Source organism: Trematomus bernacchii, unplaced genomic scaffold, assembly GCF_902827165.1.
Source record: "Trematomus bernacchii unplaced genomic scaffold, fTreBer1.1, whole genome shotgun sequence".
NCBI classification, from domain to species: domain Eukaryota; kingdom Metazoa; phylum Chordata; class Actinopteri; order Perciformes; family Nototheniidae; genus Trematomus; species Trematomus bernacchii.
This window is the reverse complement of record NW_022987714.1, coordinates 16,302,770-16,321,123: the sequence shown is the minus strand read 5'-3', so window position 1 is coordinate 16,321,123 and position 18,354 is coordinate 16,302,770. Positions and strand designations below refer to the sequence as shown.

The 18,354-nt window shown below is 42.1% G+C and overlaps 1 protein-coding gene across 1 annotated transcript; it reads right to left on the bottom strand.

Moving 5' to 3' along the window:
• Positions 1–1,586: 1,586 nt before the first annotated feature.
• det1 (DET1 partner of COP1 E3 ubiquitin ligase) lies at positions 1,587–16,556 on the bottom strand. Its single transcript, XM_034141056.1, has 9 exons — positions 16,292–16,556; positions 13,325–13,679; positions 12,455–12,721; positions 10,693–10,905; positions 10,371–10,594; positions 7,600–7,729; positions 6,927–7,117; positions 2,587–2,778; positions 1,587–2,415 (listed from the first exon to the last, which is right to left on the bottom strand). Exons 2-9 carry the CDS (start codon positions 13,571–13,573, stop codon positions 2,226–2,228), a joined length of 1,656 nt encoding a protein of 551 aa, XP_033996947.1. The 5' UTR covers positions 13,574–13,679; positions 16,292–16,556; the 3' UTR covers positions 1,587–2,225.
• Between the last annotated feature and the right edge of the window lie 1,798 nt (positions 16,557–18,354).

The following is an 18,354-nucleotide window of genomic DNA, read 5'->3' as shown; positions in this document are numbered from 1 at the left end:
GCCTTCAGGTGCCAACGCGCTACAACGGCCCAAAACACAATTGCGCTGCACTTTCAAAATCGATGCAAATATAAAAACACAATTATGCCAAAACAAATGCAAAATAAGCATTTCATTTATGCAGAGCTTTTAGTGAACATGTTTCGTCAAGTTGGTAAATGTTTTCTAAGTGCTGTGCATTTGCCTGTGTTTTTGTTATTTGCATTGTTTTTGAAACTGCAGCAGGTTTCTCCTAATGGAAATGTTTTGGGCCGTTTTTTTCCTGTCGGCCACCGTACAATTCCAGAGGACAAAACACATTGTCCTTCAATATGTACGCCTGTCTGTGCTTGCAGTGTGCACCTCTTCCTGCAATTAGCTGATTATCACAGCATGATGTCACACCAGTTTACACAAACACACTGTAATGACAATGACATAACATGGCCTCCTTAAGCCTTGATCCAGGAGATAGTAGTTACTGTGCTTAGCCAAACTAAGCAGCTGCGTAATGCACTCACAGCGCATCGATCCACACTTCATCTTGTTTTTTCATTCACCGTCTCTCAGTAATTGTTTAATCTCTCCATCATCTGTCCACCTGTAAACACCTTCTTTCAAACCCCTGTCAGTGTGTGTCTCTCTCTCTCTCTCTCTCTCTCTCTCACACACACACACACACACACACACGTCCACTATAGTGTGTAACCAGAGGCTTGGAGAACACTTAATCCCTCAGCATCTGCTCTCCACGACCTCTTGCAGCTGCTTGGGTGTGTGTTTATTTTAGCTTTACGTCTCTTTATTATACATGTGTGTCTGTTTATGTGTTACATTGACACTGTATGTCACGGGTGACGGGTGTTCGCACATTTGCATATGTTTATATCTGCACATTTAAGCTAAGCAGATGTCCCTCGCTTTAGTCTCCGACACAGATGGTGCTGATATAAAAATGGTGATGTTATGAATCTATACACTGCAGGGGAACAGACTGCAGGGATCAGTATTCACATTAAATATGATGACACTAACACAGTGTCTGCTATGTGTTACAGATTTACGTGAACATTATTCCAGGATAATTATAAGGATCCATTGAGATATGCTGCGGGGGGGTTTGTTAACGTAAATCTATTATTAGGTTACGTTACAGGCAGTTTGATGGGAACAGTACTGAATCGGCTGTTAGACAAAAGATGATTTTTTTATCCGAGTAATACACACACAAACACACAGATAAATGTACAGGCTTGCCTAAGGGCCCCACATGTGCAAGGGCCACAGATTATTTAGTCATTCTAAACAGCATAGTGGCCCAATTTGAGAAAGAAAGTTTGATTGTGGAGCACAAAAAGCAAAAGAAACCCACTGTGATTAAGAGCAAGTCATCTTGGCTTATAATAAAGGCTGTCTCAGTGTGTGTGTGTGTTTCACTGTGCACAACGAGTGTGTGATTGCTGGCAGAGTGGGGGTGGGGTAATATCAGAGACAATACTAATTCCACTTCAGGTTTCCTGCCACAGTGAGCCTTCCCCTGTCCAGTGTTCATATATAATTGCTTAACATAACATCCCGCTGCAACCCTCTGCTTTTTTTCAAGCTATAAAGAAATCAACATGGCAACATTTAAACAATTTTATTGGCATAAAATATATACAAACGGCAATATGTAAAAACGTGTAAAAACAATATCATATAAAATAACCATTTTCCCCGTCCATGTGAGGAAAATAAAAAGAATGTTTGTTGGACAGCTGGTCATGGACCAACTGCATGAGCAGAATGTGCAGCTTTCAGAGCACAGTGAGGCAAAGAGAAACACCTGTGGTTCGGCTACCTACGGCTACCACCTCCGTCGCACATCAATCACTCTCTCTACATCTCCATTTACACTTAGTCCAGCTTCTCCTCCCTACAGGTCCCTCTTTGTTCTGCGGAGAAAGGGGAGCGTTGCCGACGAAAGGAAAAAGGCAGAATTGCTGCCTTCTCGCGGAGGGGGAGGAGCAGGCGGAAGTGGAGTGACCACTGTGTGATGGAAGGGGGAAAGAGGCGAGGAACAGTGGTTTTCCATCAGGAGAGTGCGGGGAGAGGACCGCTGATTTCCCTGGAGGATGAGAGGGCGGACTAACAGAACCAACTGCTTTGTGCCTCCTGATTGTGTTTGTTGTATTGCCACCTCCTAACAGAAGTCCTCCAATTTGATTCCGAGTGTGACTTTGTTTGCAGTGCCATGCAGGAGCTGGTCATGCGCAGACATGCCTCATGTGGAAGTTGACCACGTACTCTGCGTTGGTGCGCTGCACAGAGATGGCGAAGGGTTCGAAGGGGTGGAAGGTGAAGGCGACCAGGCGTCTCACAGCGTGATTCACCGGCCGTCCCAGAAGGCCCGCCTGGATCTTAAACTTCAGCAGGCCAGAGTCCCGTGCATAAAACCTGTTGGGTGAGGGGGTACAAAGAATAGACATGACATTATTGATTTATTCCAGACCTTTAGTTTCTGAGGCATCAATATGATAGAGATCAGTGTTGCTTTCTGCCGTTTTCAGAGAAGTGAGGAGCAAATGTAATAACACCCACAATGCATGACCCTGATGGAGTCTATACCTGATGGGGTGATCTCCGCAGGTCTTGGGCCTCTCCATCACTGACACCCACTTGTCATCGTAGCTGAAGAGGGAGAGGTCGAGGTAAGGACTGCTGCTGTACGACTGGGCGCTGATGGGCAGCTGACCCAGCAGCCGACGCACCGCCTCTGTGTGCCCGCCGTATTTGGCGTTCACGATGGTGTCCTTGAATCTGAGGGGCAGAAAAAAAACAGGGACATCAGCACAGTATTCCTTAGATAATATGCAGCAATGTGGCCGAAATTCACAACAAAAGTGCTTGTATTAACCTTTTCCACTGAAATGAGTTCTAGTTCTGTTCTGCGGCTAGTTCAACTTGGATACCACTTAAGAACCATTTTGCCTTTCCACTGACCAGAGCCCAAGAGCAGCCACGTCATGACGTCAACGTTAACGTCTGCATGAATATCTCTCATAGCAACAGCATGTTGACGGCATAGCTGTGTTCATGTTGCTCTTAGACTTACAGAGCCAGTTTGAATTGCAAGAACAAAAAATGAACTGCTGTTGCTCGCGTAAATCTCCAATGTATGCTGCTCTCAAATATTGGTTTTGGTCAAGCATATTATTGTTGTCGCAGTTAAACCAATTATTTGGTGCTAAGAGCTAAAAGGCTGCTGCAGTGGGAATGCGAATGCGACAGTGTTTACTGTTTATATTAAGCATTTTTCTTCATTTACTGGCTAATTTGTACTCCCAAGACACTAGCAGTAACTCCGTTCTGTCCATATCTTTACTCTTTCCTCTCACCTGTCTCCATTCTTGCAGAACTGCGGTTCCTTTCTATTCTTGTGGCAGTTCAATGCCTTGTGAACTGGGTTTACCCTAGCCAGTTCTAAGTGGTTCAAATCTGGTTTACTAGATGTGCGCGCCAGCTTTTAATTTCTCCTCTGCTTCTTCCTGACAACAATTTTCACCACTCTAAAATCCAATTCTAAGCCCTTTTCCTCGCTTAAACTATCCTTTATTTTCCCTTCCTTCCTCTACCGTCCCCTCTGCCTGGTCCTCCGTCTTCACCTTCCATGGAGGACTTTGTCACTGACGATGGCGAGTCGAACTGCCAAATTCAATCACGGCTCCTCCAGCCATGCTGACTGTCTTAATGTCTTTCTTCTATCTCATGATTAAGTCTTAAAACTCCTTCCGCCTCCAGGCGATCGCTGCTGATCCGCTTCCCTCCCTAACCACCTTCTTCAAATCCTCTCTGACATTTGGCTGCACACCATCAGGTACAGAGTTTTTTTCTTTCACTCAGAGAAGACCTTGCCGTTGGCCAGCACCGTTCACACTGAAATACGTTGAGTTTTGGCATTTGAATTCAATCATCTTATATCCGTACATATGACGTTCGCTCACAGCTTGATTACTGTTTGGTAATTTGGTCCAGTGCTTCAATTCGATATTATTCAAAGATTACAAGGAGGTCAAAATAAAGTGATTGCTCTTACATAAGTGTAAAAGACATGCATGACAAAATGAGGTCAAACTATGATTTTACTGAATTTGGTCAGATGTGTAATAGCAAGCGTTAGGATAGACAATCACCAAAGATATTATGGGATAGGTTTTAGGGTTATGGTCTCGGTAGGCTTAAAAATAAATTCCCATCATGTGATGGTCCGGCGATTCGATATGTCTTAAAAACAGCTGTTGCTAACAAGAGACAAATGGCGTTATCACACTGAACATTAGCCGCCTTTAGCTTAGCGATGAGACCATGATTTAGTTTGGCTATATGCACATTAGGGTGAGTTAGCTTTGTACCTCTTCCAGTTCCCTTGCCTCAGAGTCATTGCTTTAATTGTGTACACATTTTGTCTAGATGCCTGGAATAACATCTGTGGTAAACACAGTCTTTTCATGTTTTGTTATAAGACATCAAATATATAAGTAATTACAGTGGAGGAAATAATGATTTGATCCCTTGCCGATTTTGTAAGTTCACTCACTTACAATGAAATGTCTATAATTTAAATGGTATGTTTATTTGAACAGTGAGAGTAAGAATATCAAAAAGGAAATCCAGAAATTGACATTATATAAAAGATAAAAATGTATTTGTATTTAACTGTGGGAAATAAGTATTTGATCCCCTTGCAACAAATAAGAATTCTGTCTCCCACAGACTGGTTACACAAGTCCTTTTCCTTTAAAAAAGTACTCCTTATATCAACTCGTTACCTGTATAAAAGACACCTGTCCACAGAATCAATCAATCAGATTCCAACCTCTCCACCATGGGCAAGACTAAAGAGCTGTCTGAGGACCTCAGGGACAAGACAGTAGACCTGCACCAGGCTGGGATTGGCTACAAGACCACCAGAAAGCAGCTTGGTGAGAAGGAGACAACTGTTGGTGCCATTATTTGGAAATGGAAGAAAAGGAAAATGGGCATCAATCAACAATCAACAGCCCTCGCACTGGGGCTCCACACAAGATCTGGCCCCGTGGGGTATTGATGATGATGAGAAAGGTGAGGGATCAGCCAAGAACTACACGGGAGGAACTTGTTAATGATCTCAAGGCAGCTGGGACCACAGACCCAAGAAAACTATTGGTAACACACTACACCATAATGGATCAAACCCTGCAGCGCCTGAAGGCCCCCTGCTCAAGAAGGACATGAAAGGCCCGTCTGAAGTTTGACAATGAACATCCGAATGATTCAGAGAAGGCTTGGGAGAAGATGATGTGATCAGATGAGACACAAATAAATCTTTGGCATCAACTCGACACGCCGTGTTTGGAGGAAAAGAGATGCTGACTATAACCTCCAGAACACCATCCCCACCGTCAAGCATGGAGGTGGAAACATTAAAGGTAGGGTGGGTAAGTTTGAGAAACCGGCTCGAGATACACTTTTTGTTATATTCCATGGAATGCTCTTAACATCCCGATAGCAATGAATATCTGAAGTGCTTTGACAAAAAATCCATAAAAAAATGTCATCTGTGGAAGCCGTGGTACTGTAAAAAGCATGACCAATCATTTTAGCCGGTCCGGCTAAAATGATTGGATGGCCTACCTGCCTGTCAGCCTTCCATCTGTGCACAAACTTATCTCGTGCCCTCATTGGTCATGTGCGCGTTTGTGTGTGTTGGAGGAGGGGCTCTGTAAGGAAGTGGCAGATTTTCTCCGGTTGTGTATTTTCAAATTCTAGCGATCTCGAGCCGGTTTCTCAAACTTACCTACCCTACCTTTAAGCTTTGGGGGTGTTTCTCTGCTAAGGGGACAGGAGGACTTCCCTGCATCGAGGAGAGGATGGACGGGGCCATGCACCAACATCTTGGCCCACAGCCTCCTTCCCTCAGCCAGGACACTGAACATGGGTCATGGATGGGTCTTCCAGCAGGACAATAAACCTGAACATACGGCCAAGGCAACACAGGAGCTGCTAAAGTAGAAGCACATTTAGGTGAGGGAGGGGCCTAGCCAGTCTCCAGACCTTAATCCCATAGAAAATCTGTGGAGGGAGCTCAAGCTTCGAGACGCCAAGCATCAGCCTCAAAACGTTCAGGATTTGGAGAGGATCTTCAGAGAGGAGTGGACCACAATCCCTCCTGAAATGTTCAGCGTCCGACCTCTGTGCTGTCCAACAAGGGTTTCTCCACCAAGTACTAACACATGTTTTGCAAGGGGATCAAATACGTATTTGCATCTTTTATATAATGTCTAAAACTCTCACTGTTCAAATAAACCTACCTTTAAAAATAAACTGTTGATTTCTTTGTAAGTGGGCAAACTTACAAAATCTGCAAGGGATCAAATACATATTTCCTCCACTGTACCTCACTCGTAAATGTCTGAAGCTTCAATTTGTCTTTTATGCATTGGTTGCTAAAAGTGACTAAATGAGAACTACTAAACATCGCCGAACATTAGCAGCCTTTAGCTTAGCGGTGGTAATACATAGTCATGTGACCGTGATGTCGTTTTTACGTTAGCTACTTACTTTTAGTGACAGCATTTATGCTTTTAAAATCATAAAGGGGTGTTAATATGTGGATATTATCCTGCTGGACAAAACATGCAAGTATCGTAAACGTGTTTGCCAGAGTTATAGTCTGTGATATCCCAAAAGACTTCCAGGTTGGCGTACAAAATACGTCATCACTTCACCACTCAATGATAAATGAAAGGATGATATTGTACATTTACTTCCATGGTTAATTGTTAAGTACATAAGTTGTTTATGTTTGTTGCCTTTTTTGGATTTAGTATCACATTTTTGACTGTTAGTATGTGGACCCCAGGAAGGAAAGACAATTCTCATGCTTGTGCAAATGCGGATCCTAATACAGAAATGTCTCTCCTCAGTACCTTCTCTGGACCTGCCGGGCGTAGTTGTTGGACGAGGCGGAGCAGGGGAACTGGACGGCCTGGCTGTGCAGCGTGGCGTTTCGGAACAGGTCGCAGAAATTCTCAAAGAGCTCCAGCAGCTGGTCGGAGGTGTTCTCAAAGACGGCCAGCACCTCTGTAGAAACCATATTGTACACCACGAAGAACGACGGCTGTGGGGGGGGAGAGAAGAGAGGGGAGAGAAGAGAGGGGCTGAAGACTGGAGGAAATATGGAGTGAAATGCCAAGATAGTCAGGACTGGTATTTATGATAGAGTAACAAGGCATTACAGGCTCAGGTATATATTCTTATTGGTAAGACAAAAGGCTGGTCGGAAAAGGTAGTCCGAGAGCTGAGATTTCAAATAAAGAATATATTCAGTAGATCCGTCTGTTACTATATGTGGTTTGTTGCCAAGCATATATCACAGCAGTGCAGAGAATCTCAAGAGGAAGGTGTCCATGGAGACCTGAAGGAGGAATCCCTGTCATGCAGCTCAAACAACAGAAGACACGAGAAGCAGGGGAGAGTAACGAGGAGAACACAGGGAGGTATTCAGATGTATGCAGGTGTGTGTGTGTGTGTGTGTGTGTGTGTGTGTGTGTGTGTGTGTGTGTGTGTTGTGTGTGTGTGTGTGTGTGTGTGTGTGTGTACCTGCGAAGGGTCGGTGACTCTGAGTGTGACCACGTCTTCGCTGGTGTATTTAATGAAGAGGTGATGCTCATCCAACAGCTGCATCTTCCACATCCTCAACCTCCTCAGCTGATCAAAAAACTGAAAGAATCTGAAGAAAAAACACAGAAACAGAGTATCTCACATTAGCATGTCATGGAGAGGTGCTTGATAGACTCAAACGGTGTAAATATGTTTGGTAGTAAAAGTCCAGGAATGTTTACCAGGTTATGACGAAGTAGCTGTTTTTTATCAACAGCCTCACAAACCTCTTTTTCACAGCTTTCTGAAGCTGACTGAATGTAGTATCTTTCACAGCGCCTGTATAATGTAGTAAGTGTGCTCACTGACCGACTGTGGTACCCAATTTATTCCCTTCAGAATATATATAAGAAAAGGAAAAGGGATCTTGTTAAGGTAAAAAAAAAAAAACGTTAACTCCTGGATCCCTCTTTTATTTTATATACGTTTAAATAATTTGTCATTTGGATTGTCTATGTTGTAATTGTATTATTTTGCATTATCTCAAACAACATCTATCGTCCCGGGAGAGGGCCCCCTCCTCCGCTGTTCTCCCTGAGTTGGCTTTTTTCAGTGTTAATTGTGGGGTTTCTTTCAGAGTTTTTCCTTGTATGTTGTGAGGGTCTGAGGACAGAGGTTGTCACACATTGTAAAGCCAAATGTGTAATTTGTGATATCAGGATATATAAATACAATTTTGATTTATTTTGCACAGCCCTTAAATTGAACATCTTTTGATTTTAAGTCAGACTAACTAACATTTATTTTTTACTTTATAGAAAAGCAAGTAACCATCATTTTCTCAGTTGCAACCCTAAATGACACGACAAAACCATTTATTGATGAATCATAGGTCGTACTGTTCGGGACTATACTAGTGGGGATGAGAGAGCAAAGGAAGTAAAGGTCATTTGTATTTATTTATTTACCAACGCAACAGAAAAGAAAAACAACAACCCAATGACCCTGTGTTGCTGTTTCCTTGTGTTTGAACATTTAATTTTTTCCACTTACATTTTGGTATCAACGATTGTACTAAATTGACTAATCTTTCCAGTTATTGGGAACCGACAGAAATAAAGGACTGTGCAAATGGAACCTTGTGTTTCATGAACTTTTGGGTCAGATGAATTAACCAATGAACAAGCTGGAGTGAAAGGTGACTTTACAATGGTGCTGCAGCTCTGCTCTCCTCAGATAAACACTGACAGAGAGAGTCAGCTCAGGAACAAAAAAGAAGGATTTCCAAATGAGAACTCAATAATAAACCCGTGGCCTCTACTGTACCGGAATGGGGATCATCCAACCTGTTTCCACTGCACCTCTGGCAGGAGGCTGCGCTCCATCAGGACCAAACCCTCTCGCCACCTGAACAGTTTCTTCCCCTCCGCTACCGGCCTCATCAAAAAGACCCGGGACCCCTACTGACACTTTACCTCAGCCACAACGCAGACTCTATGCATTACATTAATGCACACAATGTTGACAATATGTGACCCGCTCTATCGAAATCAGTCGGATGTCGCAACGGCTCATTTCAAAATAAACGTGGATTTGCGTAAAAAACTATTTTTTCGGGGTTCGGGTGTTTTGTTTGATTTTAAATAAACAAAGTCTTGGCTTTCAGAATATGAAACTTTTATTTCCAAAATCACACGATAAATACATTTTTGAAGCTTGTAAAGGGAAGATGACAGGCACCTCTCGCTCGCAATCTGCTCTTCCGTAGCGCAGCCCCCCCTCCCTCCGGCTGAAATTATGAATGTAAGGCGTATAGTAATCATAGATAACACGGCAGGGTCCGTTACAGTTTGTTTTCATCTGATTTCAATTAAACAAGGTCTTGGCTTTCAGAATATTAAACTTGTTTCGGCAAATTTAGATGATAAATACAACTTTGAAGCTTGTAACGGCATATTTACAAGCGGAGAACGGAGTAACTTAACGTCACAGCAGGCATAACAACAGCCGGTGTTTCTCGTGAGTGTTTTCCCCGGGAAACAAACACAATACACACAAACGCAAAAATACACAAACACACACACACACATACACACACACACTCGCGAGCTTCCCCCAGACCAGTAATCCAAACGGAAATATTTCCCCTCCGGACTATTTTGATCATTTGCTCCGCTGGTAATCAATCAGATCGATGGATTCCAGAGAAGAGGAAACTTTGAAGGCCTTTTTCTCAACATGATGACTCGGTGACAGTCATTATATAATGTGACATATTTTGCTTAATATTTGGAGTACAAAAACAATCTTGATATCAGTAGAAAGCTAGGAATCTCCTCTTTCCAACAGTGTATACAACTCAAAATGTGTCTTCGGGTCAATGCGACTGATTTCGATAGAGCAGGTCACATATCTGTTTTTTTTACTCCACATATTTTATATTTTATTCGATTTCAATGTAAATACTGCTTTATTTTACTATATATATATATATATATATATATATATATATTTTTTTTTTTAATGTTAGTATAGTGTTCTTAAAATAGTTCTCTATCGGTGTTTTTTAATTTTTGTTTTACTTTTATGTATGCACCATGACATCAAGTCAAATTCCTCATACGTGTCAACCTACCTGGTAATAAACCTGATTCTGATCTGAAAAAAATGTGTAGTACTCAAAACGTTACGCTAAGGCTGTGAGGTTTAACCTGTTTAAGCGGCAAAAAATAGATTGAATAAAGTAACGACTTTGAAAAGTGAGAGTTTACCTCCTCTTGGCAGTGGCGCTGCCATCCTGCTCCGCCCTCCTCCACAGGTAGACCAGCAGCCTGTGCTTGAGGGAGTTGATGGTTTTGTCGGTGTAAAGGCGGGGGAAGCCCGGCTGACTCTCAGCCTGAGCCTCAGTGTAAACTGCTGAAAGAGTCAGGAGGTCGTCCTCGTAACAGAACCGCCCGATAGTCCTGACATCCAGGAATGTTCCCTCTGGAGTCACCTGGAAGGAAATGAGGGAAGAGAAATAATGAAAACCCTCCTATGACGCTTTAAATTGATTTGGAGCAGATTGACATTTGAATGTGTTAATCTACTCACCTGGAACACGTGTATGGTCTGCTGCTGGACCGACAGCACTGCCAGGATGTTCCTGTACAGGTAGAGGCCCTGGTTGTGGGACAGGATGATCTTATCACACTTAAAGGAGCGGGTGTCACACAGCCGGCCAGTGTGGAGGTCAATGATGTGGAGGGAGTAGTCTTCCAGAGGGGAGCGGGGGTTGGGAGTCACAGATTCGTTGTTCCGGTACACCTGGAGGGAGATGAAACATAGATGAGAGGGGCACTCTAAGCAAATATTTAAGGACATTTTAATAAGTTTGATTTTATTTCCTTTTTGTATTTTATTAAGAGGGGAAATATCAAAATCACTATCAGAAATAATTGATTCATCCTGGGGGAAATTGGGTTTTGTGACAGCTGTTCCATTTTAGAAAAAATGTAATAAAAGAAAAAATATGTATATAAACATAAGAAGGAAGTATGTGGTCCAGGCTCTCATCATCTCACGCCTAGACTACTGTAACTCCCTCCTGGCTGGTCTACCTGCATGTGCCATCCGACCTCTGCAGCTCATCCAGAATGCAGCAGCTCGTCTGGTCTTCAACCTTCCTACATTTTCCCACACCACACCGCTCCTCCGCTCACTTCACTGGCTTTCTCATTCATAACTTTCATAATTTCAGAGATGCATCCCATAATTCATCACATTTTTAACATGGAAGTCAATGGAGAACTCTTCAGACTTCAACAATCTTCATGCAACTTCAACTGCTAACTGCTCCTTCATACTTTCACTCAGAAACCTCATTCCAACTTTAAAATGTTACACATCTTTCTGACATTATTCGTGTAACACAACTTTTAAATCTGATTCTTACTTTTACAGATATTAAACATTGTTCAGACCATGGTAAAGAGGCCTTCTTCAGATTTTAGAGTGCGTGATGTCACAGCTAGAGTGGAGGACAGATCTAATTTTGCCTTCATATTTTCTTTTAAACCTGCCATAATTCCCAAACCCTACATTCCTGAGACATAATTTTTCATGACAAACGTAGGAAAACATCTCGTAGCTTGAAAGATTAAAATTGACATAATTAGAGCAGCAGACTAATGACGTGGTCACCGGAGTTTAACAGACTGTCTCAGCCTATTCTTTTCCGTCTGATGGAGACTTCAAACTGACTTCAACATGTTCCACATATTTTAGACATTATTGGTGACGTATGCTTTTAGTTGTAAAGTTTTCAGTTCAAATATTCTGCTGCTTTTTCATGCCATTAGACTTTTATTTTCTTGTTCTTATTTAGTGGGAATGCTGATAGTTTTGAGATTTCTTCAAATGCCGTTGCCATGGCAACACAATGCTCGCCATGAAAAACGGTTTTCTCATAACTTCAGTGAAAATGCTCCAAACAGCCCAAAACTTCACAGGTTTGGTAACGATGCAGCCATCAACGCATCTAAGCTTATTATGGGGTGTCATCAAATACCGTTGCCATGGCAACAGATCATTCGCCATCAAGTTAGTTCAAAAGTTTGCAGTTCAAATATTCTGCTGCTTTTCCAAGCCTATTTACTTTCCTTTCTTCTCTCATCACACATTCAAGCCCCCAGTGTTCATGTATCATTTCAATCTAAATTCTTCACTTTCTTCTTACACATTACATTTCAGCATAGCAGTTCAGCGTCAGCTTTTCAGCATAAAGCATTCCCACTAGCAATTTCTTCAGGAATTGCATTCTCTAGATATTTTTGAGTTACCCAGTACATATATAGTTAGTGTGATGGTGTTTTACCTCAAAGAAGTAGGGCGGCGGCTCCTCCGGGACGTACACGGCCGACCCGACGATGACGTAGCGGCAGTCGTCAGTGAAGAGGCTGCACTCCCGGTTCAGGTGTTCTCCGTTGGAGGCCACATTAGTGACGTGGAGCAAGGAGAAGAAGCGCTCGAACAGACGGCCCCGGATGTTGAGGGAACGCTGGTCATTGGCCGTCAGGAGGGTCTCTCCCTCCTGGCCCCTCAGCAGGTCTTGAGCTGCCTGGCAGCCTTGATATTCATAAATCTATGGGAGGAACATGCAGAGAGAACATATTATTTCTTTGTCTCAAGGTAAATGGGGTAGTCAGAAGTCTGTTCCAGTCTGGGTGGTTTGCTTTTGAGGGTTGGGAGTTAAACTTATTAAACTTAATTTTTTGATTGGGCGAATAAATAATCACAGGATAGGTGAAGACAAGTGCAAGGTCACATATATAGCCTAAAGTAAGACGGATGAAAACAAATTCAGAAAAATCGATTCATATAAATAATAATCATTCATCATATCATAAAAGATAAATAAATTGGTAAATAAAACAAATTAAAAAGAAAAATAATTCAGTTAAATTAAATATGGATAATGGTTGTTTGGTGTGTGAAAAATATGAATATAAATAATAATATATTTTTTCAAAAGGATTCAAAATATAAAAGATACATAATATGGTAAATAAAAAATACAATTATGAATACAACTAAATTAAATAAGGATAATTTATAAGTGTATGGTTGTTTGGTGTGTGCAAAATGGGTGAGGAGACGAGGGAGACACACAAAGTATTGGGGGAAGGTCCTGATCAGCTCCAATGTATAGAAGAGAAATATGGATGGAAAGAAGTTAGCGTTTTACCTCCAAAGAAGTCTGGTCTGAGGAGAAGGCGATGAAGCAGCGTCCATCTGGTGAGAACTTCCTCAGGAAGCAGGGGGGCTTCTCCACGTTGACCACAGTAAAGTTGGGGAAAAGGTTCTGGTGGAAGCAGCGGACTCTGTACCAGTGAGCTCCGGGGCGGCCCGAGCAGATCCTCCGCCTCTCGAGACGATGAACCACGTTCTGATTCTGGATCCGCCTGGGCTTCAAAGTTTGGATGTCCTCATCCATCGCTGTGATTAGAGGGTGATCTAAAATCCTTCTCAGAAGGTAGATAGACAGGAAGCCGGTACGTAGAAACGACTACATCACAAGGGCACTCCGGTTATGGTGTTTTCTGTAGAGAGGAAAAAATACTTAGTTGTTTTTTTCATCAGTTGAGAAATAAAAAAATTACTTGCTGAAAACACAGTAATACATTACAGTTTTTATAACAGATATACTGTTTTGCGTAACAAAAACATATAACTACATATCTTATTAACCATTAAAGTTACAGTTGTCATTGTATTTTTTTTTTTCTTACATATACATAGATAACTTACCCCTGCATTTTGCATTAAATGTCATAAACCTAAAGCTGTTAATTTGTCGTTGAATCTGCCAAAAACTAAATATCTGCTATTTAGGCAAGTTTGAAAATGTCCCATTTTTATAAATGACCCAAAAAAATCCTTTGCTTTCTTTGACAGCTGGTCAGATAATGTAAGCATCTTATTGAGACTTATGATACAACCAGATTTGCTTTTATGCAAACCAGAGAAAACGCCAATAGATTTCTTAAAGAATTCTTGTTTTCAGGTGTAAATCTACGGAGCCCCTAAGGGACATGAAAAAAAAAAAAAAGAGAGAAAAAAAAAGTCGGGATAACGGGTTAGTATCTCGTGCGCACGAGAAACCAACCCGTTATCCCGACTTTTTTTGTTTTATTTTTTGAGAAAGTTACCGGTGTGCCAAGGAGGAAGAGGAGCACACAGGAGACAACCATTTCATTGCAGACTGTTAGGTTTATGTGGGGAAATGACAGTGCATACATTATTTCAGATATATTTCGAACTCAGACTTAATTTTAAGGACATTTCGGCCAGGGGTGTAGAGCTATTTGTTTAAGCACCGGATTGGCAAAACAGGAGAGTCTGTAAACCAGTCTGCTTTGATCTATGAATTAATGTCCGTGACTCTCAGAGTAGGCTACCTGCTGCCCGCAGCTGTTTTAAAGGGAAACAAACACTCAGAACACATACACACAGAGCCAGTGGCGGACTGGCCATTGGGACAAATCCCGATGGGCCGGGCCCGGTACCAAAGTGGGCCGGTCGGGCCACTCGGCCCATTCCGATCGGGCCACTAGGTCCACCGTTTCCCCGCAGCGAGGCTCCCCCCGTTTACAGTTCACTAGCCCCCCCCCGTTGACAGTTTACGTGGGCTGGGCTGGGTGAGATTCCCGGGCTGACTTTTAGTCCCAGTCCGCCCATCATGCACCTTGGTGACCGGACATCTCCTTCATAAAACTAATAAAAGGGGGAGTAATCGGGCAGTTCGATGTGTATGTGTGTGTGTGTGTGTGTGTGTGTTTGTGTGTGTGGAGGTGTGGAGGTGTGGGTGTGGGTGTGTGTGTGTGTGTGTGTGTGTGTGTGTGTGTGTGTGGAGGTGTGTGTGTGTGTAGAGGTGTGTGTGTAGAGGTGTGTGTGTGTGTGTGTGTGTGTGTGTGTGTGTGTGTGGAGGTGTGTGTGTGTGTAGAGGTGTGTGTGTGTAGAGGTGTGTGTGTGTAGAGGTGTGTGTGGTTAAAACGTAACAGCCTGCGGTCACTCTTTATAGCTGTTCGAATGAAGGTGGTGCGTAAAACTCTCGTGCGCACGAGATAGTGGGTGTTTCTCAATGTCGAGGAAGGCTGCTCCAGAGCCACTATTTCAAGCATACTACTTTGTGTGCCGCCGAAGGACTGTTCCAATGTCCAGCATACTTGGAATTCTACCGAGGCCGGCGTAAATCGTAGCGAGAAATTTCGAGGCTGCACATGTGTAGACTCCGCGGTCTTAAAATCCCCACAATGCTTTGCGCACGGACCAATTTCCAAATATTTGGCGGAAATCGCGCTCCATTTAAGGCGGGGCCTCGCATATGACGCACACCTGTTCCACAATTCTTCGTTTTCCGAGGCTAGGAAGGATTCTTGCCTCGCTTCTGAAGCAAGTGACTCGGAGGTACATGTGCTACCAAGCAAGCATCCTCGAAATTGAGAAACACCCACTTATCCTTTTTTTTTTTTTTTTTTTTCATGTCCCTTTAAATCAGAAAATCTTTTTTCTCAGTGTCCTCTAAAACATATTTTGCATAGATCAGTGTCAGACTGAATACTTGATGACTTTACAGATTTGAGTTTCAGCACTGTCACTTTTGGAATTGGAAAACAGTTGTTCATGTTTTTTTTTTTATATTGCCAGATTGGCAATGAATAACATGTCAAATGTGTGCATTTCCCCTTCTTAACAGGTGGAGAAGGAAGAAGAGGATTGACTCAACTGAAGCACTAGACTGGGTTCTCAAACCTCCTGACTCAGGGCTTGGGTGAGGCTTCAAAATGATCAATTTCCATGATGCAATGTAACAGTAGCTTTCATTTAAACTCTGGTAATGTGCATATCCAGACAGAGATAACTATGATGACATAAACCTTTTTTCTTGCACACTTTTAGGGAGCTTCAAGCTAAATGATTTTGATGCAGATATCCTGAGGAGTGTAGCTAAGTGAGGATATAAAAGAGCACAGAAACACAGAATAGTCTTTAGCAGAAATAGGAGCCAGGATCTTCTCTTTTAGGAGTCATGTGTGATTCATTGCAGGGCTAACACCCTGAGAGGTGTGTCATTAGCTCAGCCAACTCGACAGTGAAGAGCAGATACCGCTAAGTATATCACTAAACTGTGAGAGGGTACAAAGTTACTCACATGTAGTATTTAAAAGCCAAATGTGAAGCGTTCTGGTCCTCCAAGTTCTGCTCTGTTAGCAAAGCAGCTCAAGTTTGGCTTACGAGCCCGACAAGTTACAGTTAGCTAGCTCCTAACAGTTAGCTCACGTCACTGGGAAATGTCCAAATACATTTTTAGTTATAGTGAAAAAGTTAGTGTCCCCTGTAATCACGTTTCTGTTAATATCCAACTGCATAGACCATTTATTCGTCTAAAAAGCCGCTATGTTTGTTGTGAGTGAGCCGTAAAGGAAACGCAGAAGAAGCAGAACAGGAGGATAGCAGGGCTGTTTTTAAACAGCGCCACCACATCCCCCAGATGTGAGCTGTGGTACTGCAACCTCAAATAAGATAGATAGATGGATGGATAGATAGATGAATAGATAGATAGATAGATGGATAGATGGATAGATAGATAGATAGATAGATAGATGGATGGATGGATGGATGGATAGATGGATAGATGGATAGATGGATGGATAGATGGATAGATGGATAGATAGATAGATAGATAGATAGATGGATGGATAGATATATGGATAGATGGATGGATAGATAGATGGATAGATGGATAGATGGATAGATAGATAGATGGATAGATGGATAGATAGATGGATAGATATATAGATAGATGGATAGATGGATGGATAGATAGATGGATAGATGGATGGATAGATAGATATATAGATGGATGGATACTTTATTGATCCCAAATTGGGGAAATATTGTGTTACAGGAGCAGCAATGTGTTTAGGCATCAACATATAACAAAAATTGAATAAAGTATAGACATAATACAAAATAAAATAAATGGCACATTTTAAAATATAAACATAATTGCAGTAGAAAGACATATATCACAAATAATACACTTACATATACAATATATAAAATAAAAATATAAAATACCTGATCGTATATCAGGGGGGTATACTACGAATCTAGTTCAACATATCCTGGATATGTTTTGAGTTATCCGGTTGACTAAATCCAAAAAGAAACCGCTCTCGCTAAACGGTCCTACGACGCTGGCTATCAACTCGATCGCTCAAGCCAGCCGTGTCCTATCGAGTTAGGTGCGCGTTCACATAAAAGGGGTGGTATTTGGAGTGTTCGACCAATCACAAACATGGACAAGCCGTGTCCTGTTTCCTGAATGAAAAGTCAACTAATATTAGACAAATATGAAGACGTTAAACTTTAAACATCCATGACTTAAACACTTTATCCAGGATAAAAGCCACATAGCTGCACCTGCAAGGTGAATAGGCTACAGCTGGTAAAAGAAAAAGTGTTTGAATGCGTACATCAACAGGTTTATGATATGCCCCGTCTAAGACACGAGTGGATCTGACTTTAATTACATTTGACTCGAGTGTTTCGTCAACTTAATGTGTTGCTTAAAATAATACTTCTGCATACAGTATGTGACACTGTGAGTGTTGCACGCCAGATACGGCTCAAGAAGCTGACTCAGATAAGGAAATATATGATACATTATGATGTGATATCATGTGATATGAATGATAATGGGACACATCGCCGTCTGCACTCACAGTGCCGCAGACTGTATGCTACGTAATGTTACTTTGATCCGGTTACTTATGTTGTGGCAGATATTTAAGTAAGCTTTCTTAACGCTAATGTTATAATAGCCAGATTGCTCTGAAGATGGGAGGTGATATTCTATTCATTTTCACGTTCACACAGTCGGTGATTTTGTCCGGCCGTCTTTCCTGCAACGGCAGTTTAAACTGTATTTCCTTTCTCCTCCTGTCATATGAATTGATCGCTTTAAACTGAGCTCTGATTGGTCAGCAGGCAGTGCTTTTATCCTGGAACCTATCCTGCTCCGGAGGCTAGCCGTTCAGAATAAGTTATCTAGCCCGCTAAAAAGTGAACCAGCTTCGTAGGACCGGAAACCCCTGAAGTTAGCTTGCTAAACGAAAATCTTGATTCGTAGTATACCCCCCTGGTGTATACAAAAGTATAAACTCATCATTAGATCCACAAAACTTAGAATTTACTTTAAAAAAACTTGTG

Excerpts from the sequence above, each read along its gene's own strand:
- det1 (XM_034141056.1), bottom strand. The coding sequence starts at position 13,573 with ATGGATGAGGACATCCAAACTTTGAAGCCCAGGCGGATCCAGAATCAG. Across the intron at positions 10,906-12,454 it reads CGCCGCCCTACTTCTTTGAG|GTGTACCGGAACAACGAATC; the intron begins GTAAAACACCAT and ends ATCTCCCTCCAG. Across the intron at positions 2,779-6,926 it reads GCCCGGCAGGTCCAGAGAAG|ATTCAAGGACACCATCGTGA; the intron begins GTACTGAGGAGA and ends TCTGCCCCTCAG.